Below are 16923 nucleotides of genomic sequence, written 5' to 3' on the forward strand. Positions count from 1 at the left end.
CCTAAAATAGGGTCTCTCTTGGCAGTTCCTCAGTGGTGAGAAAAGACAGAGAAGGTGTTCATTCTTTACGTTACTCCTTAGATTCTCTACCACTTTTGTATTGGTAAACAAGTGTGCTTGACCCGTCTTCCTTGCTCCTGTCTGCATGTGGACCTGCTGTAAGTGATCAAATCCTAATGTATGTGGTTGTGTGTAATGTTGGTGTTGACATGTCAGACTTCATGCATCTTTCATGCTCAGTTCTACTTGTGCTGAAATGTTCAGCTACACTGAGACTTCTTTGGTGAAGAGCCGTCATTATTCCTTCATCAAAACTTTCTTGTCCATGTGCCTTCTGAGAGGAACAGTGCAAGGTTGCATTTATTTAAGTGCAGGTATTCCCCCAACTCGGCCCTCCAGATGTTTTAGAACTACAACTCCCATCATCCCTAGCTAACAGGACCAGTGGTCAGGGATTATGGGAATTGTAGTTCCAAAACATCTGGAGGGCCGAGTTTGGGATGCCTGACCTAGAGTGCCACTAAGCAATTTGTAAAAATGGCTACTTCCTCAGCTGGCTTAGGTTGACAGCATACCAGGGTGTGAATTTAAATTGACAGAGGTAAAGGTAAAAAAGGTAAAGGTAAAGGACCACTGGATGCTTTAAGGCCAGTCAAAGGTGACTATGGGGTTGTGGCACTCTTCTGGGTCATGTGGCCAGCATGACTAAACCGCTTCTGGCACAACAGAACACCATGACAGAAACCAGAGCGCACAGAAACTGCATTAACTTTCCCACTGCAGTGGTACCTATTTATCTACTCACAGTGGCATGCTTTCAAACTGCTAGGTTGGCAGAAGCTGGGACAGAGCAATGGGAGCTTACTCCATTGTGTGGATTCAAACCATCTCAAATTGATAGAAGATCTGGTCCATATGCTGAAAATGTCCAGGAAGGAGATGCCTGCAGACAAAGTGTTTCTTCTTTGGGGGTTTGCTGTGTAGCCTTCTTTGAATTGGCACTGAGACAGAGCTTTATAGACAATGGAAAAGCAAGTCTCATTGCACAGGAACCAGAATGTCATAAGGTTGCATTGCAACCCACATCCATTGCCAAAATCCTGGTTTGTTTCAATATTGTCCTCTTCACATGCACAGGAATATTCATTACATAGCCCAAGAGTAAGTAGCAAAAGTCCAGATTGCATTCATCATGATTTCAACTTGATCGTCACACCTCACATCTGCTAGTCTTAACCCTTCTTCTTTGTTCTTAGCCTCCATAAACAACACACACACACACACACACACACACACACACACACACAACCACACCACACCACACCACACCTTTTTCTGGTATGTGGTTGCTAAGAACATGGCTAAGACTTGAACTGTTATCTCCAAGGAACTGCAAGGCTTTATTATGCTAAGTATTTAGACTCTTGACTTTATGAAAGGCTAGAACAGAATTAAGAGGTTTGATACATGTTTTGAAATCATTATATATAATAAAGAATGAATATATCCTAAGCATATATTTCTCTAACAAGCATTGACTGACTTGGTTGTCAAGTTGGCCCTGATGCTTCTGATTTATTGCGGTTGCCAACACAGTAAAACCATGTTGAAACTGCATCTTGTATTATTTAATTGTAACACCTGTACTTTGAATTGGGTGACACTTAAGTAGCATGGTCATGTTTAGAAATGTGTGAGACCAACTCTTGTAATTCCTTCATTGTTATCTTTCCAACAGCTCTGAAAAGTCCAGCTGCATTTCATGAACAGAGAAGGAGCTTGGAACGGGCCAGGGTAAGCCGCAAGTTAGCGTCTAGAGCAGGCATCCCCAAACTGCGGCCCTCCAGATGTTTTGGCCTACAACTCCCATGATCCCTAGCTAACAGCACCAGAGGTCGGGGAAGATGGGAAATGTAGTCCAAAACATCTGGAGGGCCGAAGTTTGGGGATGCCTGGTCTAGAGAGTTATTGCATTTGTGATGTATTTTCAAAACTCTTTGCATATTCTTCTAATTGCTTCTCTGTTGAGCATCTTGCGTGTTTCCATTCTGCACACCACCTGTGATAGTTTCTCTTAATTATAAACATGTCTGCACCTTTCAGGTACCTTGGAGTTTGCTTAATTTTCTCTCTAGCTGAGAGCTTGATAATACAGAAGCTAAGTGGAGAACTTTGATTCTTGAGAAATAAGGAAATAGAGTGCAGACACTATGTCTCATTTTGGGAGCATTTCAGTTCCTTCCCAAAAGGGCCTCTTGTTAGCTGAATGAGAAGTGAATGCACTGGCTGCTGAATTGTTGTCTTCTTTCTCTTTCTCTTTCTCTTTCTCTTTCTCTGTCTCCTTTTAAATTTGTTTAAACCAGGGGTTCCCAAACTAAGGCCTGGGGGCCAGATGTGGCCCAATCACCTTCTCAATCTGGCCCGCGGACGGTCTGGGGATCAGCATGTTTTTACATGAGTAGAATGTGTCCTTTTATTTAAAATGCATCTCTGGGTTATCTGTGAGGCATAGAAATTCGTTCATTTCCCCCCCAAAAATATAGTCTGGCCTCCCACAAGGTCTGAGGCCCCCTGCTGAAAAAGTTTGCTGACCCCTGGTTTAAAGTTAATAGAATTAGAGCCTGGGTAAAATCACTCCAGATTTGCTATGCAGTTTGTAAGGTGACTGATGATTCAAGATAAGTAACTGACTTTCCCCAAGTTTCCTGATCAATAGATGTATTTCTCCCTACACCCAAGCAACCTGAAAATTTAATACACCACAACATAAGAATCTCAAAGCACTTAGTGCTTTAAGTTCTGTGACCCATTCTGCTTGAGGTTCTCAGATACTGCTTAAACCAGGCACCCCCAAACTTCGGCCCTCCAGATGTTTTGGACTACAATTCCCATCTTCCCCGACCACTGTTCCTGTTAGCTAGGGATTATGGGAGTTGTAGGCCAAAACATCTGGAGGGCCGCAGTTTGGGGATGCCTGGCTTAAACGTTCTGGAATCAATAGCCTGCTGCAATGGCAGGGGTAGTAAAAATATGCGGGAATGTTATATCTCGTCATATGCTTAAAAATCCAAGATAATTTCCCTGTTTAAAAATCATGTATGTTATTTGCCTCAGTCCTGTCTTCCTACCTGGGTTCAGCATGCTGTTTTCCTTTTATTTTATTTTTGCAGACAGAGGACTACCTGAAACGAAAGATCCGTTCCCGGCCAGAGAGATCAGAATTAGTGAGGATGCATATTCTGGAAGGTATGATTCTTGGCGTGCTTGTTGTAAATTTCCACCCTTTATAAATATAACTTTACATTCATGGCTCTTGTATGTTAATCTTATTCAGCTGGGGATGGCTGGCTGGTGGGTTGGTACTGTTGGTGTGGGTCAGTGTAACTTTGAGCAAAGTACTTTGCTATCAAGGTCCTCCAGGCACACTGTTTGTATTCTTGAATTGCTATAGGTTTTTGAACAAGTGCTGGGGGTCCCAGCTTCCTCCTTGAGCCCCATGTACAGGCGAAACTCGGACAATTAGAATATCGTCGAAAAGTGCATTTATTTCAGTAATGCAACTTAAAAGGTGAAACCAATATATGAGATAGATGCATGACATGCAAAGCAAGATATGTCAAGCCTTTATTTGTTGTAATTGTAATTATTTGTCATTAGGCGGGTTAATAATAATAATAATAATAATAATAATAATAATAATAATAATAATAATAATATATTTATACCCTGCCCATCTGGCTGGGTTTCCCCAGCCACTCTGGGCGGCTTCCAACTGAATATTAAAAACAATACAGCATCAAACATTAAAAACTTCCCTAAACAGGGCCACCTTCAGTCGTCTTTTAAAAGTAAAATAGTTGCTTATTGCCTTGACATCTGCTGGGAGGGCATTCCACAGGGCAGGTGCCACTACCGAGAAGGCCCTCTGTCTGGTTCCCTGTAACCTCATTTCTCTCAATGAGGGAACCGCCAGAAGGCCCTTGGTGCTGGATCTCAGTGTCCGGGCTGAATGATGGGGGTGGAGACGCTCCTTCAGGTATACAGGACCGAGGCCGTTTAGGGCTTTAAAGGTCAGTACCAACACTTTGAATTGTGCTTGGAAACGTACTGGGAGCCAGTGTAGATCTCTCAGGACTGGTGTTATGTGGTCCCGGCGGCCACTCCCAGTCACTAGTATATCTGCCGCATTCTGGATTAGCCCCACAGAGCGCATTGCAGTGGTCCAAGCGGGAAATAACCAGAGCATGCACCACTCTGGCAAGACAGTCTGCGGGCAGGTAGGGTCTCAGCCTGCGTGCCAGATGGAGCTGGTAGACAGCCGCCATGGAATGTAATTAATGAAATGTAATAGCGATGTTTATTTTTGTTTATTTTTGTATTATTGTAACTATTTGCTTTATTACTGTGGAATTTCCAAAAGAAAGCATTTGTAAAAATTAAAAGAAAAATAAATAATAAGTTTCATTACTGAAAGAAATGTACTTTTCGACGATATTCTAATTTTCTGAGTTTCACCTGTACTTCTCAAGGGAGAAAAAGCTAACCATCCTCCTCACCTTGTGACTTGGGCAGGGGTGGGGCCTCAGATACATCACAGACACCAAGGGAAGACTTCAAGGACACCATTGCATCCAGGAGCACCATGTCAGCAACCCCTGCATATCATTTAAGATACCTTTTCTTTGGGGGGGGGGAATCCTGAGTGAATGTGAATGTACAGAAATGGTTGTGAGTAAGGAAAAGTGATGGGTGGCAGGTTAGCAAATTTTCCAGAGAATTATTTCTAAATGTTTTAAGGGATGGCAGTAGAAGTTTAGTGTGCTGTTGGAACAGGATTGGGCAGTTTGTTGTTGTTGTTGTCGCCATCATCATCATCATCATCATTGTTACCTGCCCTTCACCAATGGGTCCCAGGGCAAGTCACAAAAAATTTAAATTCATAATTAAGAACAGGTAATATAAATCACAGGAACAGGATTATTAGAACTTACTTAGGTATTTTGTTTACACATCACTGACTGTTGTGCATCATTTGCCCAGTTTTCTTTTGGTGGGGGCTTGAGACTTGCAATAAATGGGGGCTGGTTTTTTTTTATTATAGGCCAATTCGAGCTCTTTCTGAGAAAAAAAAGTTTACTGCGAGCTACTAACTTAAAAAATAAATAAATCTCATGACAGTAAAAGAGCAGACCAAACATAACTTCCATTGTATGCAGCTTGCTCTTGGTGGAGGGGAGTGTGCTGCCAACAAATAGAACTGCTCTTAGTGGAGGGCATGTATCCACGCAGACGGTGAACTGCCAACTTTGTACCGAGATCATGTACTTGAGAGGTGATCATATTTTTTGCTGTTCCCCTGAGCAGAGACCTCTGCTGAACCTTCCCTTCAGGCCAAGCAGCTGAAGTTGAAGCGGGCCAGACTGGCCGATGACCTCAATGAGAAGATCGCCCAGCGGCCAGGTCCCATGGAGTTGGTGGAGAAGAACATTCTGCCTGTAGAATCAAGCCTGAAGGAAGCTCTCATTGGTAAGGTTGGTGGGGTAGGTGGAGGCCTGCATGCATGTGTTGGGTCCTGTGGCAGTTTGCTAGCACCTCTCACTGTGCCACTGGACCAAGGAAAGCACTGTATACATTTTACGTTATCCAGCCCATGTGGCAGACTTGAAGCAGAACCCCTGTGTATTAAAAACACTAGTTGATCTCCATGCCTATAAAAGCTGCCGTAGAATGGTAGTCTTCTCTTAGCTTGCACATTCTGCTTTCCTTCCTAAAAACCTATCTACTTGTTTACAGCCATTCATTTGAGTGGTCCTGCATTGGTAAGAGAGAGAGGTGAGAGGAGAAAAAGAGAAAGCTGGAAGGTTTGGTCTTCTTAAAAACAAGGATGAATAGCTGTGTGGTCTGCTAGTGCCATCCTCTGGCCAGAGGAATAGCCATTGTATGGTCTCTTTATACTGTAGTTAGTTTAGGTAGACTATTTTGCTGTAGCATCCTTCAGGGAAGAAAAGGGACATAGTTTTGAATGAGAAAACATTAATCTTCTGGGAAGTTCTAGTTACAGGTAGGTAGCTGTGTTGGTATGAGTCGAAGCAAAATAAAAATTTTCCTTCAGTAGCACCTTAAAGACCAACTAAGTTTTTATTTTGGTATCAGCTTTTGTGGGCATGCACACTTCTGGGAAGTGTTAGGGAGTAGCAGAAATAAGCCTGACATAAAGCAACTCCAGAGGTTTGGATTGTCTTTCTCCTCCGTCATACAGTCTTATAACTCTCCTTTTTCTCATGTTCCACCCATAAAAATGGGCTTTTGGTTCTCCTCTCCCAACCTCCTTTCACAGAATAAAATCTTGTTAAGAAATACAGGAGTATTTTTTGTGAAGGATATAAATTGTAAATGAATAAAAGTGTCTATAGCAGTTAGTCCTCACAGATGATTCCTTCTAAGTCTCTAAAAACAAAACAAAACAACAACCAAAAACTGGCAAAATATCTATCTCCGGTGCTCCCTTTTGCTTTCATAATCTCAACTGTTCATTCCAGCCTAGAGGCAGGATATGACACAAAGCTTGCTCCAGTTGTCCTTACACCTGTCTACAGAGAGGCAGAAGATGATATTCTTGTTAATCCTGGTGTTAACTATTGCTTCTCAGGTTGCGATGTTGATTTTTTAAAAAATTGTCTAAAGCTTGTTTGGTTTTTCACTGTCTCAGATTTCTTGTGATGTCCAGAACCATCTTCTGCTAATCATCCTTGACCTCTTTCCATCTGTTTAGTGAATGAATGTAAATTTATTATTTTCAGTAGGTCAAGTGAACTACCCAAAGGTAGCAGACAGCTCCTCCTTTGACGAGGACAGCAGTGATGCCCTGTCTCCAGAACAGCCAGCTAGCCATGAATCCCAGGGATCTGTGCCATCCCCAATGGAAGCTCGAGTTTGCGAGTCACTTCCCACCCCAACAGCAGCATCCCCTGCTCAGGTGAGATTATTATAGCCTTGGCTCTTGTGTGCCTTGGTGCCTGCACCAGCCACATAGGTGCCTTTTCCTGGAGGAAACAAAAAAGTCGTTTGTGGATTGGAGCAGAAAAACCTGAATACCAAAATTATGCTAACGAAAGCTTCTATATTGATTTACTTTGGGCTGAAAATAGATTAATGTGAACCCAAAGGGGTAACCTGTTTGGGGGAGGAATAAGGTCCTGGCCTTGCTCTGCAGTGGGGCTGGTACCAGGAGCATAGGGAACTGCCTTATACTGAATCTGACCAATGGTTCATCTCATTCAGTATTCTCCAGACCAGGCATCCCCGAACCTCGGCCCTCCAGATGTTTGGGACTACAATTCCCATCATCCCTGACCCCTGGTCCTGTTAGCTAGGGATCATGGGAGTTGTAGGCCGAAACATCTGGAGGGCCGCAGTTTGGGGATGCCTGGTCCAGACTGACTGGCAGTGGGTTCAGAAGAGACATTCCCAGCCTTACCTGGAAGATTCCAGGGATTGAACTTGGGACCTTCTGCGTGCAAAACCGATGCTCTGAGCTATAGCTCTTCCTCTGAATTGAGCCCATTCACAGTACTGTTTATTTGCATGCAGCTGCAAGTGAGAAGCAACAAATCTGCAAAAATGGGATTTGTCTGCCTTTCCTCTGGGAGTGGCATGTAATCGATACATTTTGACTCCGTAAAGCTGCTTCCATATCTTGGAAAGGGAAGCACACAGGTGTAGATATGGGCATGTGCATCTCATACGTGGATTTACTGTTGCAGGTCGTGTGTCAGTTGAAAATCAGTGCAGAGTCCAGTGAGACCCCCTTTCTATCTGAGCAGCCACCAACTCCCCTGCTACCCCTGCCACCTCCAGTGCCTCCTAATCTCACCAACGGCGTTGTTGCTCCTGCTGCCAAACCACTCCCAACCCTTATAAAGGTACCTTTCTATAAAGGGCTTAAATTGATGGGATGTGGGTGTGTTTAAGATTGGGTGGGAATTGTTGGCCTTGTTCTTCTGTAATGGTAAGCTGCTACCAGGGAACCTTTTTAAAAAAAAGTCCTTTCTAACTGCTGTGTCCATAAATACACCCCTACCCTATCCCACATGTGGCAATTGGGATATAGCCTCCCATTTGCTGTGCTTTTGTATTGTTACATAATGGGCATATATTCCCCCCCCCCCCGAAGAATTTGTAGTTAATTCAGCAAAAGCTAACTATGTATCCCACTCTCTGGCTTGTAGCTCTACATTTTCTGGAAAGGGCCGGTAGCTTGAACCAGCCATATGGATGGAACATGGCAGCAAATGCTAATTGTTACTGTTTCTGCGTTTGCACGCTTTATTCTTACCCTCCTGCCCTTGGATTCACCTGTGTTTTCACTTTGAATAGCAAAGCCAGTCCAAGTCCTCATGCGAGAAGTCTCAGCGCAGCAAAAAATCCAAGGAACCGAAACCGAAAGTCAAGAAGTTGAAGTATCACCAGTACATCCCACCGGACCAAAAACAGGACAAAGGAGCTCCTCCCATGGATTCATCTTATGCCAAAATCCTGCAGCAACAGCAGCTTTTCTTGCAGCTTCAGATCCTTAATCAGCAGCAGCAGCAGCACTACAACTATCAAACCATTCTGCCAGCTCCACCAAAGTATGGGTTGCTTCATGCTATTTTTTTTTTAAAAAATTCCCATATCATGAGGGGTCCTGTGTTAGCAGTATCCATACGTCTCTCCATCCAACCAATCCCACCCAATAAAGGGAGTTGGACACCACCCACTGTCCTCTCATGCTCAGAGTAACTTGCCTATGTAGGTATTGCAAACATGTTAGTGTTTGCAGCTTTCAGAACTAGCTTGCTGTGTGCATGTGGCATAGAATCATAGAATCATAGAGTTGGAAGAGACCACAAGGGCCATCCAGTCCAACCCCCTGCCAAGCAGGAAACACCATCAAAGCATTCCTGACAGATGGCTGTCAAGCCTCTGCTTAAAGACCTCCAAAGAAGGAGACTCCACCACACTCCTTGGCAGCAAATTCCACTGCCGAACAGCTCTTACTGTCAGGAAGTTCTTCCTAATGTTTAGGTGGAATTTTCTTTCTTGTAGTTTGAATCCGTTGCTCCTTGTCCGCTTCTCTGGAGCAGCAGAAAACAACCTTTCTCCCTCCTCTATATGACATCCTTTTATATATTTGAACATGGTTATCATATCACCCCTTAACCTTCTCTTCTCCAGGCTAAACATACCCAGCTCCCTAAGCCGTTCCTCATAAGGCATCGTTTCCAGGCCTTTGACCATTTTGGTTGCCCTCTTCTGGACACGTTCCAGCTTATCAGTATCCTTCTTGAACTGTGGTGCCCAGAACTGGACACAGTACTCCAGGTGAGGTCTGACCAGAGCAGAATACAGTGGTACTATTACTTCCCTTGATCTAGATGCTATACTCCTATTGATGCAGCCCAGAATTGCATTGGCTTTTTTAGCTGCTGCATCACACTGCTGACTCATGTCAAGTTTGTGGTCTACCAAGACTCCTAGATCCTTTTCACATGTACTGCTCTCAAGCCAGGTGTCTCCCATCCTGTATTTGTGCCTTTCATTTTTTTTGCCCAAGTGTAGTACTTTACATTTCTCCTTGTTAAAATTCATCTTGTTTGCTTTGGCCCAGTTGTCTAATCTGTTAAGGTCATTCTGAAGTGTGATCCTGTCCTCTGGGGTGTTAGCCACCCCTCCCAATTTGGTGTCATCTGCAAACTTGCTCAGGATGCCCTCAAGCCCATCATCCAAGTCATTGATAAAGATGTTGAACAAGACTGGGCCCAAGACAGAACCCTGTGGCACCCCACTAGTCACTACTCTCCAGGATGAGGAGGAGCCATTGATGAGCACCCTTTGGGTTCGGTCAGTAAGCCAGTTACAAATCCACTGAATGGTAGCATTGTCTAGCCCACATTTTACCAGCTTCTTTACAAGAATATCATGGGGCACTTTGTCAAAGGCCTTGCTGAAATCAAGATAGGCTACATCCACAGCGTTCCCTTCATCTACCAGGCTTGTAATCCTGTCAAAAAATGAGATCAGATTAGTCTGACATGACTTATTTTTCAGGAACCCATGCTGACTTTTAGTGATCACAGAGTTTCTTTCTAGGTGCTCACAGACTGTTTGCTTAATGATCTGCTCTAGAATCTTTCCTGGTATTGATGTCAGGCTGACTGGGCGGTAATTGTTTGGGTCCTCTCTTTTCCCCTTTTTGAAAATAGGGACAACATTTGCCCTCCTCCAGTCTGCTGGAACTTCGCCTGTTCTCCAGGAATTTTCAAAGATTATTGCCAGTGGTTCTGAAATCACCTCTGCCAGTTCTTTTAATACTCTTGGATGTAGTTCATCTGGCCCTGGAGACTTGAACACATCTAAACTAGCCAAGTAGTTCTTGTACTACCTCCTTACTTATTCTGGGCTGTGTTTCCCCTGCTGAATCATCTGCTCCATATTCTTCAGGTCGGGCGTTGTTTTCTTTCTTGGAGAAGACTGAGGCAAAGAAGGCATTGAGGAGTTCTGCCCTTTCTCTGTCCCCTGTTTGCATTTCACCATCTTCTCCTCTGAGTGACCCCACTGTTTCCTTGTTTTTCCTTTTGCTACGGACATACCCATAAAAGCCCTTTTTGTTGGCAGAGGTGCTTGGGACAGTCAAGAAGCTGTGAAGTTATTCAAGAGTTTAGTGTCAGCGTGTTTTAAGTATTTAGATAAGTATTTCAGGTGTGGTTGGCAGTATGACTTTGTAAGGTTCTTCTAAGTCCCGCCCATCACCTCTAACTTGAAATGGAAGCTTGTGTATAGAATTGACTCAGTACCAGATCACCAGTATTTATTTGATATGAATTCAGCATACACCTTTGTTTCGTTTTGCGAGCATATCTGGCTGTTTTCACAACAAGCAGAATATAGGCAACAAAGCAAGATATCTGATAAGTCTGCTGTATTAGAATAAAAAGGGCAGTCAATAACAGTTGGCAAGCACCTGCCGAGGCTGCCAAAATTGAATTTCCAAGTAACCATGGAGCTAGGAAGGGTCATTTGTGTAGCGCTGTATCTTGAGGGCAGACTATTGACCACCTTCTCAAGAGATCATAAGGATGTCCATTGGGCTTTCCAGTAGTAGCAGCAGCAGCAGCGAAGAACAGAGTGTTGTGATCAGTTCCGCTGCCCAGTGTTCAGCTCCTGCTTTCCTCTCCCTTCAGGCCTCCAGGAGAGCAGCAGAGCAGCAGTAGTGCCCCGCCCATGCGTAGTCTCTCCACTGCTGTCAGCAGCACCTCTTCTGTTTCTTCCAGTTCTAATGGATTGATGCGGCAAAACAGCAACACTCCAGTGGGCAAACCAGGAGCTCTCCCTGTTAATCTTGACGACATGAAGGTAAACAAAGCATCTATTGGCCAGCTTGGTGTTTCATGAAGAAAGTGGGGATATAAATGTTACAAGAAAGTGTGAGCACATATTTTCTTTTAGAAAGGTAGGATATAAATTCATTAAAATAAGTGCTGTTACTGCTATTGGCACTGAACTTGATGGCTTCAGTATTGGTATTCAGACCAGATTGTTGAATAAGTAAGTGGCCTTTTTGCTTTTGTGGAGAAACTCTTGGACTGATAGTTGTGGACCTGGCGGAAAGTGGTAAATGAAAGATGGAGAACCTGTAACCCTCAAGATATCATTGAACTCATCCTTGTGTTAACCCTGAGCATTGGCCACCTTAGTCATGAATGATGGCAGCTGGAGTTCAACACCTGGAGGGCCAGAGGTTCACCATCTTTGTGCTAAATACAGCATTGCTGCCAGAAGGATGATTGTGCCTATTGAGGCCTGTTCAGTTGTGTAAATTTTTAAAAGATGAGCTAGTGATTTTTATTACTATTTTGTATTGTTCTTACAGTATTTTAGATTCTTTTGGAACTGCATACGAATTGAAGTAGGTGTTGTAAACGAGATTGTTCTAGGCGATACGGCTTTTGATTGACTGCAAACTGTTTTATGTTAGGTGGCAGAGCTGAAGCAAGAGTTGAAGCTAAGAGCACTGCCTGTGTCAGGCACCAAGATGGATCTAATTGAGCGGCTCAAGGCTTATCAGGAGCAGAACGGTGCAGCTGGCCGAGCAGCTGCTGCTCCAAAGCCCAATACGGCAATTCTTCCCAAGGCTGCGGATGTGGTGGTTGCCTTCCCAGCTGCCAGGCTGAGTACAGGGCCTGCCCTGGTGAGCACTGGCATTACTTCAGCCGAAGTTGTTGTGGCCACAGTCGCTGGCAATGGTGTGATGAAGTTTGGTAGCACAGGCTCGACTCCTCCTGTGTCACCCACCCCCTCAGAGCGCTCCCTGATGAGTGCCGGGGATGAGAATTCGACCAGTGGTGATGCCTTTGGGGAGATGGTGACCTCTCCCCTGACTCAGCTTACCTTGCAAGCATCTCCCGTGCAATTTTTGGTGAAGGAAGAGAGCTCCAAAGGCACCACTTGCAGCTTCAATTCATCAGCAAAGGCAGATCCCTGCTGCAACAACAGTCAGCAAGACATGGAGGTCCAGGATAAAGACCAGATGTTGCAGGAGAAAGATAAGCAGATTGAGGAGCTCACCCGCATGCTGAAACAGAAGCAGCAGCTGGTGGAGATGCTGAAGCTGCAGCTGGAGAGAGAAAAGCGCTCTCAGCAGGTCCTGCCTGCCACGTCTGTTGGAGAAGAGGGCACAGCCACAATCCCTGAGCCGCTAACTTTTGGCACCCGTGTCAAGAGTGAAAGGGACTTTCTGAGTTGCCAATCTTCAGGGCAGCCCAACTGCCAAACTGACCAATCAAAACCCCCACAGACCACTAGCCAAATGGACACCTCAGATGCAAGTTCAGTGCCAAAGAAAGCAGTGATGGTGAAGCAAGAGGTGCCAGCTGCCGAAACTGAGCCGCCAAGCCAGACCTCAAGCTTCTTCATTGGCCAGCAAGGTGCAGGCTTCAGTAACCTCATCAAAGGAGCCCCTCCCCCCACCCTCATCACAGATTCCACTGGCACTCACATAGTTCTCACCGTGACCAATCAGAATGCTGAGAGGCAGGGCCTCTCGCCTCAGGAAAAAGTGGGGAGCCGTCCCTTGCCATTGAGGGTAGGTATACATGCAGTGATGAATCTTGATTCAAGGCTGTCTATCTAACCAGAGGAGGGCTTTCAAATAATGAACAGACTCAAATCACATTGCTTTAGAATTGAATAGTTTTAATTCCCGTAGTTGTGCTTATGGAAGTGGCATGTCAGCACAAAATGATCTCAACAAAGAATGGCTGGGAATTCTCTTTGGGAGTAAGATCAATGTATTGATTGGTTGATTACAATTATTGAGTTGCCTGAAGGAAGCCCTCCGCCACTGCCATCCTTCTTCTGGCTACAGGCTAGAGCCAGGTTTTTCCCCCTCTGGCCCTCCCTGCAGTTAAGTGTGAACTTAACTTTTATGTGCACTGGGAAACTAAAAAAAGAAGTACAACTTCAATTTATAAACTCAATATATTGCAGTGGTCTGGAACTGAACTCATAATATCTCTGAGTTATGCGTCTACACAATTTAAGAACACAGCCTCTCTCACCAAAGGAGCTACTCCTAGTTTTTCATAGCTCTTGTGGAGAGGCTCTTCAAAATGTATTTTCTCTCACAACTTTTCAACTCCTTTGCCTTGGGCAGGTTCTCAGTGCTTTGAACTCACCTCTACACAGGACCTAATTTGTTCCAGAACAGAGCAGGAATCTTATTTTCAAGACCAGGATAGAAGGCTAATATTGCCTGCAGAATTCCTTTCCAGCTTTACTTTCTTTCCTCGCAGCAACTCTTTTGTTCTTTGTTTATATTATTAAAACACTTGTCCAGGGTAGAGCTAGAGTGAGTTGGAGTTGAGCTAAAGCTTCCCCCAGAAAACTCAAGTATCTTGGTGGGGGGGGGGGTGAGGAGAGAGAAAAGGCCCCCAACAGCAGCAGCTCTTTAATTTCATCTGGGGGAGTTTATGAGGCCTAGGAAAGTGAGCAGAGGTTGAGGAAAGGAGAAGGGCCCTCCTGAAGTGTAGAGTCAGTGAGAGCACAAACGAAATGGGTGTGTGGCAGAATTACTGGTTCATCAGCAGAAGAGCTGGTCTGACAGTGAAGGAAAAATCAGCAGTTTGGGGTTTTTGTTGCCACTTCATGCTAAAGTCTGTGTGACAGTGGAAACCATAATTGTTGATTCTGGATTCAATGCACCTGCCCATACTCCCAGAAATCTCATTGGGTTTACAAGCCCAGCTTTTATGCTCCCTGTGACACTGACCCTGCTTCCCCAGCCACCCTGTAGTTAATACTTCCACACCCATTCCACTCCTGCGTGTGACTTCTGTCAATGTCATTTCATATTTAATTTGTGTCTGTAGCAACTAGCTCTAAAGATTGACTCTTCAGGTGTGGGGTGTGTTAAAAACCTCTAAAATGTTGTGTATCCTTCTCTCTCAGAGAGTGTCCTCACCACCTGTGAAAGCATCTACCCAACAACCTGTAAGCAGCTCCCAGTCGTCTCTGCAGCCACCGCCAATGGAGCCCATTAAGAAGGTAGGGAACAAAACAGGTGGTCAGCTAACATCTTGCATTTTAGGGCAAGTAGCACTTTGAATTGAACCTGAAAACTAATTGGTATCCAGTGCAGTTGTGCCAGAAGTGGTGTTATATATTAGAGTGTTGGACTAGGGCCTGGGAGAACAGGGTTTGAATCCCCACTCAGCCATGAGTTTTGTTCTGTGAGCTGCCCTGAGACCTCCGTGTATAGGGCGGTATATAATTTCAGTAAATAATATAATAAATAATGAAGCTCATTGGGTGATCTTGGGCCAGTCACCATCTCTCAGCCTAGCCTACCTCGCAGAGTTGTTGTGAGGATGAGATGGGGAAGAGGAGAATCATGCACACCTCTTTGAGCTGCATGAAAAATCAAGATGGTATATAAATGTCATAAACAAACACCATCCCACCTTGGTCAATAACCTGACACCTCCAAGCTGTCTTCAAAGGCAGCTCCACTTATAGCGCACTGCAGTAGTCCAGCCAGAGGCTACCAGAGCATAGACAATCCAGGTTAGGGACACAGCTGAGCCTCCAGTTGAAGCTGATAGAGGATACTCAGTACCACTGATGCCAGTTGAGCCTCAAATGACAGTAATGGGTCCAGGCATACTCCCAAGCTATGAACCTTCTCCTTCAGAGGGACTGTTATTGCCATGCTTCTCATCTAGGATGTTTCTTTTAGCATAGAATCTTTTTTCTTGTTTGCTGAGGATTGTGCCCAGCTTTGCTTGGGTACTTTGGGAATACACTTGGCATGTGGTATTTGGGCCAGCCTGAGTCTGACTTTTTCCTTCTGTTTCCTATCCCTTGTGCCTCTCCATAGGTTCAGAAGCCAGGCCTGCAGATAGTCACTGGGCAGCTGCCTCAAACAGTCTTGTCTTTTTCTTCGCCCCCCAACTTGCAGCCCTTCTTCGTGAATGGCTTTCACAAAGGACCGCTGAAAACAAGTGGTAAAACTGGCCAGCCCAGCATGCCCAAAAAGGTATCTGCCAACAAGCCCCACTCAAATTCAGATGAATATGTTGGGGAACGTGAGACAACAGGTGTTATAGGCCAGGCCTCTAGAAATGTGTGTCCTACTGAAATGATGCTGCTTCCAACATGGGGCAGATTGGTAAGAGGTAACCCTCCCAAGAGAAGAAATATGACTTCCTGGTTGAAATCTTGTTTTTGTTTAGGGGAGGTATTTGGAAATGTATACATGTACTTGCTTGTCCAAGGTACTGGGACCTGACCTCTTTCAAGCTCCCATAACTGACAAATACCTGCAAAAGTGAAGCAGGGGTGGATTGGTGGGGAACGTTTCATGAGAAACTTTGCGCTCTGCAAAGGGGACTTGGATCTGGCCTGCAGGAAAATTGCTGCGTTGCAGAAATGCAGTGCTTCCTGAGCCAGGCAAGTCAATGTTGAATCAGATGAGGTCATGCATTGTATACCCTTGACCGAGGTGCAAGTAGCTGTGATGCCCATGAAGAGGGAAGCAGGAAAGGTAACGTCACTGTGAATTATCTGAGAAGGGAGGCTTGTATGTTGAGGATGCTTGCAAATGGCCCATCTGGGAATATTGTTCATTGCTTTTCTTCTTCTTTCTTCACAGCTTCTCTCACAGCCAGGATCTCCAGCTCCTCCATCTCCACCCCAAATGGATCTTGAGCAGCAGAACTCATCCTTCTTTGGTACTCCACCACCTTTGCCACTCCCTGCCTCTTCTGTGTTAATGAAAGAACCACCAGGTTATGAAGAGGCCGTGAAGCAGCAGCCAAAGCCCCTTGAGGTGAGAGTAGCTCCTTTGTGTTGATAAATCAGAAGCATGTTGGTGTTGGTGCTGTTTTGCAAAAATAGTGCACACTTTGTCTGTCAGTCCTGAAATTCTCAGGAATCAAATATGCAACAGCCTCCCTAGGGTTAGAGCCATCTTCCTTTTATTTGAGGTAGGACACAGATTGCAAGTGTCCACCATTCATACCAGGGCTGTGGTTGTGCCATTTTTGCTAAGTGACACCGACAGTCTGGTGAATGTGCAGCTTGGCCAAAATATCATTGGAAGATGAGCGTTGCTGCATAGCTGGTGAATGCAATGTCTAAATAAGCACCCGTCCCTTCTTTTTCAGGAAAATGGGTGTTCCAGTCAGCAAATGGATGACCTGTTTGACATTTTAATTGAGCATGGAGGTAAGTAGAGAATTTGGATTATGCTAGGGACTTCTGTGGCTTCTGCAGCAGTGAAGCTGGCCATCTGAAACAGAATACTAATGAGCCTTTGTTTGAAGCCAGTTTAAGGGACAAATTTCCTTTGTAGGTTTGTGTGTACACTTGGTGCTGAAAGAGACA

At 44.7% G+C, this 16923-nt stretch overlaps 1 protein-coding gene across 9 annotated transcripts in view; it reads left to right on the forward strand.

The window, feature by feature from the left end:
• The window catches only part of MRTFA (myocardin related transcription factor A), a 92423-nt gene that overhangs the window by 72335 nt on the left and 3165 nt on the right, over positions 1–16923 (forward strand). For 8 of the 9 annotated variants that reach the window (XM_060279809.1, XM_060279815.1, XM_060279810.1 and 5 more), the window contains 12 exons: positions 1739–1794; positions 3171–3246; positions 5365–5526; positions 6801–6976; positions 7764–7922; positions 8377–8630; positions 11223–11394; positions 12017–13123; positions 14488–14583; positions 15416–15574; positions 16190–16366; positions 16704–16764. In XM_060279809.1, coding sequence (XP_060135792.1) covers positions 1739–1794; positions 3171–3246; positions 5365–5526; positions 6801–6976; positions 7764–7922; positions 8377–8630; positions 11223–11394; positions 12017–13123; positions 14488–14583; positions 15416–15574; positions 16190–16366; positions 16704–16764 — 2655 coding nt within the window. The remainder of the gene's footprint in view (positions 1–1738; positions 1795–3170; positions 3247–5364; positions 5527–6800; positions 6977–7763; positions 7923–8376; positions 8631–11222; positions 11395–12016; positions 13124–14487; positions 14584–15415; positions 15575–16189; positions 16367–16703; positions 16765–16923) is intronic. The other variant, XM_060279813.1, reaches the window with a different exon arrangement.

This window comes from Zootoca vivipara, chromosome 10, assembly GCF_963506605.1.
Source record: "Zootoca vivipara chromosome 10, rZooViv1.1, whole genome shotgun sequence".
In the NCBI taxonomy this organism is placed as follows: domain Eukaryota; kingdom Metazoa; phylum Chordata; class Lepidosauria; order Squamata; family Lacertidae; genus Zootoca; species Zootoca vivipara.